This window comes from Prunus mume, linkage group LG4 (assembly GCF_029339155.1).
Source record: "Prunus mume cultivar Tortuosa linkage group LG4, ASM2933915v1, whole genome shotgun sequence".
NCBI classification, from domain to species: Eukaryota; Viridiplantae; Streptophyta; class Magnoliopsida; order Rosales; family Rosaceae; genus Prunus; species Prunus mume.
In genome coordinates, this window is record NC_142701.1 from 1887933 (window position 1) to 1894321 (window position 6389).

General features: G+C 38.4%; 2 protein-coding genes across 2 annotated transcripts; one reads left to right on the plus strand and one right to left on the minus strand.

Annotated features, from left to right (window-relative positions):
• Positions 1 to 785: 785 nt before the first annotated feature.
• LOC148917626 (epoxide hydrolase 1-like) lies at positions 786 to 3718 on the plus strand. The gene is made up of 3 exons (XM_089050358.1): positions 786 to 1150; positions 1268 to 1503; positions 1800 to 3718. The coding sequence occupies exons 2-3, from the start codon at positions 1385 to 1387 to the stop codon at positions 2050 to 2052; spliced, it is 372 nt and encodes a 123-aa protein (XP_088906484.1). The 5' UTR covers positions 786 to 1150; positions 1268 to 1384; the 3' UTR covers positions 2053 to 3718.
• Positions 3719 to 3736: 18 nt separating this feature from the next.
• Positions 3737 to 5986, minus strand: LOC103328553 (lanC-like protein GCL2). The gene is made up of 3 exons (XM_008230949.3): positions 5188 to 5986; positions 4702 to 5019; positions 3737 to 4206 (listed from the first exon to the last, which is right to left on the minus strand). Exons 1-3 carry the CDS (start codon positions 5770 to 5772, stop codon positions 3868 to 3870), a joined length of 1242 nt encoding a protein of 413 aa, XP_008229171.2. The 5' UTR covers positions 5773 to 5986; the 3' UTR covers positions 3737 to 3867.
• Between the last annotated feature and the right edge of the window lie 403 nt (positions 5987 to 6389).

Here is a 6389-nt window from a genome sequence, read left to right on the forward strand (position 1 = left end):
CTTTAATGATTTTTTTTTAATTCCCAAAATACCATCATTCATTTTAAAAAATGACATCACCTCCACTTCTACATGCAACTCCACCACCTCCACCACCTCTACAACCACCACCACCACTACCACCATATCCTCCTCCTCCTCATCCTCCTCCGCCACGACCAAAACCACCACCGCCTCCACCATGCTACCATCGCCACCATCAGCTCCCCCTCAACAACTGCCATCCTCACCACCACCACATTCACCAGCTCCACCTTCACATCTATCTCTTTCACCCCCACCACCACCACCACCACAACTACCACTACCATCACGTGATTAGCACATAACGCTTTCAACATCTTGTACATTTTAGTCATTATTCATAGTTACAACAATTTTATATTAAAATTTACCAAACGGTTTTGACATTATTTTTTATACTAACAACAATTTAAAAATATTATTTACCAAGAATTATGTTGTTGCATGGACTCCAAGAATTATGTTATTGCCACCCCGGCCACCATTTTAAGGTTGGGTACGTATTTGAAACAATCCTCAAAGATTGGGTACTTTTATGTAGTTAACCCAAGGAAAAAATATAGAAACAATTTACCAAAGTGAGAAATCGACAAAGTGAAAATCCCTTGTCAATCCATAGCCTAAATTTTTTCCTTTTGGTAATTTTTTCTATCAACTTGAACATTGAGTGGCAGTCATTGCAAACCCTTAAATTTTTCACAATCCTCAAAGTAGTACATGGTTTTGTTAGACATACGCAAGCCTCTATGTATTGACATAAACTTAAAACAATGAAAGGCGGCAATTAAAACAAATGCTTGACAACAATGACAAGAAACAAACGCTTGACTTCTTGACATTATCTATTTACTTATTCTGCCTGCCATCCTCTCTTATTTCATTTTCTTCTCTCACTCAAGAGTCTCTTTCTTGCTCTCATGGAACAGATACAACACAGAAATGTGGTAGTAAGAGGACTAAAGCTTCATGCAGCGGAAATTGGACATGGTAAGATCCAAAATTCTGATAACCACCGGATAACAACTCTTTTCTTCAATTTTTTTAGCAACCCATTCTGATAACCACCGGTCTCTCTGGTGTCCAAAATCATCTATTCCCCCATGGCTTCTACATAACAAGGTGGCAGGTATATTCATTTTATTAAGATCTTCATTTTGTCAACAAAATTTTTCATTGGACCTGTTCCAATCATCACAAGGTTTAACTCTGTATCAATGATACTGTTATTCTTACCTAATTCCAGGAACCAGGGAGAGCAGAAGCAGATTTTGGTCGCTTTGATGTTAATACTGTGATAAGGAACATCTACATTCTCTTCTCCAGAAGTGAGGTCCCAGTAGCTGCTGCTGATCAAGAAATCATGGACTTGATTGACCCTGCAACTCCTCTACCACCATGGTTCTCCGAGGAAGATCTTGCAGTCTATTCATCTTTATATGAGAAATCTGGATTCCGTTTTCCATTGCAAGTTCCATACAGGTAGGTAACAAGAAAGATAACTTTTGCATTCTGTTCTTCCAGGATATGACTTATTTTTTCCAACAGCTCCGACTTGCCTGTCCTGGTTCCCAAAAATAAAATAAATAAATACAGCACAAGGAAATACAGAGTGGTTGCTAAGGTAAGATTGTGAAGTAGGGAATTAATAGTGTCCTAGTCTGCCATATTATTCTTATTCTCCTTGCAACATTGAAAAAACCATATAACTAAATACCATTTAACATTAAACATCTCCCAAAATGCAATTTAATGACAGTTCCCTTCCATTGATGCAGAACTTCAGCACTGGATTATGGTTCAACTGATCCAAAAATCTCATCTCCGTCACTGCTTATCATGGGTGAGAAGGACTACTTCTTAAAATTTCCGGGGATGGAGGACTACATACGGAATGGAAGAGCAATGAAGCATTTTGTGCCCGATTTGGACATTACATTCATCGCTGAAGGAAACCACTTTGTGCATGAGCAATTGCTGGATCAAGTCAATCAGCTAATTCTCAGTTTCCTTGACAAACATGGTATCTAACATAAATACTCTCAGTGTGGCTAAGGACAATATAATATAGGAGAGGAAATAATATACCGTATATGGCATACACTAAAAAGGCTGGGCCTTACATTACATATTGGGGAACCACTGCTTATGGTGGACATAAGGATTCTCTACCTATATTTTTGTTTTCTGATACCCTGCTTATAATCAGTTCATTTTAAATCACGTGTGACAACAATGTACATGTAGCCAACAACCTATATGAGTGTAAAAGTAAAACTAAGAAAAACTTTAATTGCTCGCATCCAAAAATAGAGCAAAATAATGAGCTGACTTACCAGTGCAACACATTTAAAATCGGCAGTATGTCCTTGCCGAAAGAGAAAATTTAGCATGCGTCTGACACAATCCTGTTTCATACATTTAGTTCACAGTCCATCCTACTACGTACTTTTGTTTGATTGATTGACTTCCACTCCATCATGCTATAAAATACCCAGAGGATTACTACAAAAAGAATGAATCAATGAAGAAGTTTGTGTCCAATCTGGATACTACTTCCATTCCAGAAAAAAAAACACATTTCATGCTGGAACACATTTCCAGACCAGAAGCTTTCCTTGACAAACACAGTGCCTGGTGTGAATCGAATGATCTATTAGTCCTGAGGTGGCAAAATAAGATCAAAGAGGAAAATTAAAATGTACTCTTTGCCTAACACTAAGGTAGAAAATTCATCTGTGGAAGTAGTGACTTATTTCCCCATTATGCCATACTAGACTGCAACTACAAAGCAACCCACATGATGCATTATAGCGACTATAGGTCATTATTAAAAGGCTCCAAGGACTGTACATCTTATCTATTTCCTGCAGTACTTACTCTAATCCACTATGTACAATTGCAAATTTGAAGTTAAAATAAACAACGAAAAAAGGATTTCACAATAGGAATATCTATGCGCATCATATACTTGTGAACAATATTGCACCACCCACAAGCTACTAACCTTTATTGCTGACAGGTTTTTCCACAACAGCCAAAAGCATTGTGACTTTGCATGATCCTGGAGGTCCCAAGAGCAAAATTTTTTTCATATGTTTCTAATTTTCCTATCTACTTGACCTAACAGACTGTAAATGTTTGGAGGGGAAAAGGTGACTCCAATAGATATGGTATGAGATTCATGGTCCTTTCTTCTTCACAATACAAGACAATTAAATAGTACGGATGCATGTATATACATTGGTTTACACCAGAACATGAAATCGTGTGCCTAAAAAGTGAAAAGAAAAGAATGTAACTGATCTGTTCCAATGCATGCACATTACATGAAAATATACATGGGTTCAAAATAAATGCATCTTGAGTACAAGTTGGTTAGAATTCTGAGACCTTCAACTTGGTTGTAATATAAGTAATAGAGGACTTTGATTTCCTGTTTCTGGCATTTGGTTTATCTAGGATGCATAAACCCATAGGTTATCATATTAAAAATTAGGCAGCAGAAAAGGCCATTCAAAACAAGAAACTTAAAGATTAAAGAACAAGAGAAGGGTGCATAATAATGCATGGCTTCATTTGCATTGGGGGAAAGTTATTAAAAGAGCCCCCAACCGATCAAGGAGAAGTTTCAACAGATTAAATATTCTCCAAAACAAAGTTTTAGCTGCTACTGGTGAAACTTCAAATTCAGATAAGAGAGAGATTACTGCAGTTTTAACTAAATAGAGATGTATATTTTCTGGTACCTGGTCAGAAAAGTTGTCATATATACTCAGTATAAATTACAACGAGTGACGGTAATTTTACACAAGGAGGCTTCCCCTTCGCTCTTACAAACACAGTTTACTGTTCGTAAGCAGGAAACTTTGCCTGAGAAGGTTCAATCATGTCCAAAAGAAGATAAGCCATACCGCCAACCCCTTCAAACAAGGAGTAAGGGCTATCACCTCTATGGAGCTCTCCCTCCGATATAAGCTTGTTCGCTCTATCAACTAGAAAACACGCAAAAGCTTTAGCTCTGTATAAGAACCCTAGATTTCCTGTCAGTTGGTAGAGCGAAAGGAACACATATGCATTCCCACTAATGCCATGGCAAATGCCAACTCGCTTTAGCAGTCCGCGTTTCCACACCATCTCTGCTGCATCAACAGCTGCTTCCATAAATTCTTTATCTCCAAAAAACTGGGGTTTACCATATCTTTATCAGTAGATAAACTCATAAAGGAAAGAAAATGCAAGTTAACAGTGAATAATATAAAGAATTAGATAATGAAAACCACTTCCGTATGACATCTTGAGGAGACGTAACTGTCAGTGGGAAACAACTTCAATTGTAGTTCAGTAAGTAATGAATTGTGTTCAAGATTGTAGAATTCCTTAATTATGTTCGACAAATGGCTAGTAAATGAATTTGCCTAAATATTACAAGCCAATGAGTCCAACACTGTACTGGAGTCTACTGAAGAACCAGTATTACTCGAGAATCTCGTAATTGTTTGAACAGAAAAAGCACATAATTTATTTTCAAGTCAAATGCATTAAACTATTTGATGTGTTGTAAATTATAATTAGTCAATGAATGTTGAACTTTGCACTCATCTGTCCAAAAATATCAACGGCTTTCTTCAGACAAATAAAATCGGTGTCTAGTGAAACTGTAAACATCAAAATTAATACCTTTGCAGCTTTTGCAAGAGTGAGGGCAATTCCAGGAGCTCCATGACACCAGTGAACAAGAACATCTCTGTTTTTATCTTCTTCACTAGCAGGGTAGTTACCACTAGGAAAGCGATTATCGATCATGTATTTGAGAGTGCCCTTGACATCTTCAACCTCATCTGGCTTCAATTCCATGTCCATCAAAACATCCATAATCCCTGCCAATCCATGTGCAGCTCCCCAATACTTCTCCCCATACCATTCAAACATCAAGGGGCATCTTCCTCTCTTGCCCAATGCTCGGCCGTTCTTGATAATTTCATCCACAACTGCTCTCTACATTATACAAACCAAAGTACATGCCAAACATTAACCTAATCAAAAGGACTAAAATCAAAATTCAATCTATGTCATCCAAAATAATATTTTTCCAAGGATGAAAATCTAACCACCCCTTAAAAATAAAAACCCAAATTAATACAATCAATTAGAAACCAGCCTTACCATGTATGCTGAAGAAATTGTACCCTCACCAAGATGTTTGTTCAAAAACAAGCAAGCCCACAAAAACCCAACTTTCCCATACAACAATTCATCAGGGAGATTTCTTGACAGCTTAATCTCCCTAAACTGGGCTAAATAATAATCAAGAGAAGCAGAGTCACCGAGGTGCTTTGCTGCAACAGCCCCAAGAGCACAAATACCAGCTTTGCCACATATGAATGTCACATCCCTTGAACCAAGAGAAGCAGAGTCACAGGCCTTGATAATCTGAGAACAAAGACTCAGATCATTCGTGTTGCTGGTGACTTGGTAAGATTTGAAGAGCAAAAGGGCAGTGCCTAGAGCCCCAGAGTAGAGAGTGAAGTCATGGACGCGTTGACCAGTGGCTCCCCATGTCTCTGTGAGTATGGTTTCTTTGAGGTCCAAAGCTGTGCGCTTGAAGCGCTCGGAGAGAGATGGGTAAGGCATGGAGAGGAGTTTCATGAGTGAGCTAGACCCAATTTCGGGTTCTGCTTCTTGGGTTGGTAAAGTTGGAGTTTCGGCTACGAAATCTGGCATTATATTTGGGAAGAACCGGTCCGCCATTATCGACTGGACTGATGAGCTTGTGGGTTGCTTTTGGGACTCAAGGACAGAAGAGGAATGGTGAAGTAGTATAAATAGTTACTTGAACAAGCTCAAGAAGCTTCTGACACCCCCAAAACGAAAAGCTCAAGCAGCTGTGCTCGTTACACGTCGATTGGGCCACTCAGCGTGGCAAATGTTGGAAGCCTTTTGCCGTTTGAAAACAATAAACAAATAAAAAGTACTGACCCGAAATCAACTTCTACATTAGATCTACGGTCTAAAATAACGAGGGTTTTGGATAAGGCGTATGGGGCAAAATTATTTGAAGATTAGGTCTCAGATTCTTTACATCACTATTGTGGTGGATAAGGTGGTGTTGAAGAAGGATGAAAGTGGCAGGGATTCATTGTTTAGGAGCATTGTAGGGGCTCTCCAATATTTGAATTTTACAAGACCAAACCTTGCTTATTTTGTCAACTCAGTGTGCCAATACATGAATCAACCTACTATCTTCATTGGCATTTGGTGAAAAGGATTCTCAAATATGTGCAAGGTACTCTAGAGTATGGCCTGAGTTTTACAGTTGGTGATATGAATCTCTCTACATATAGTGATGCTGACTGAGTAAGAGACAT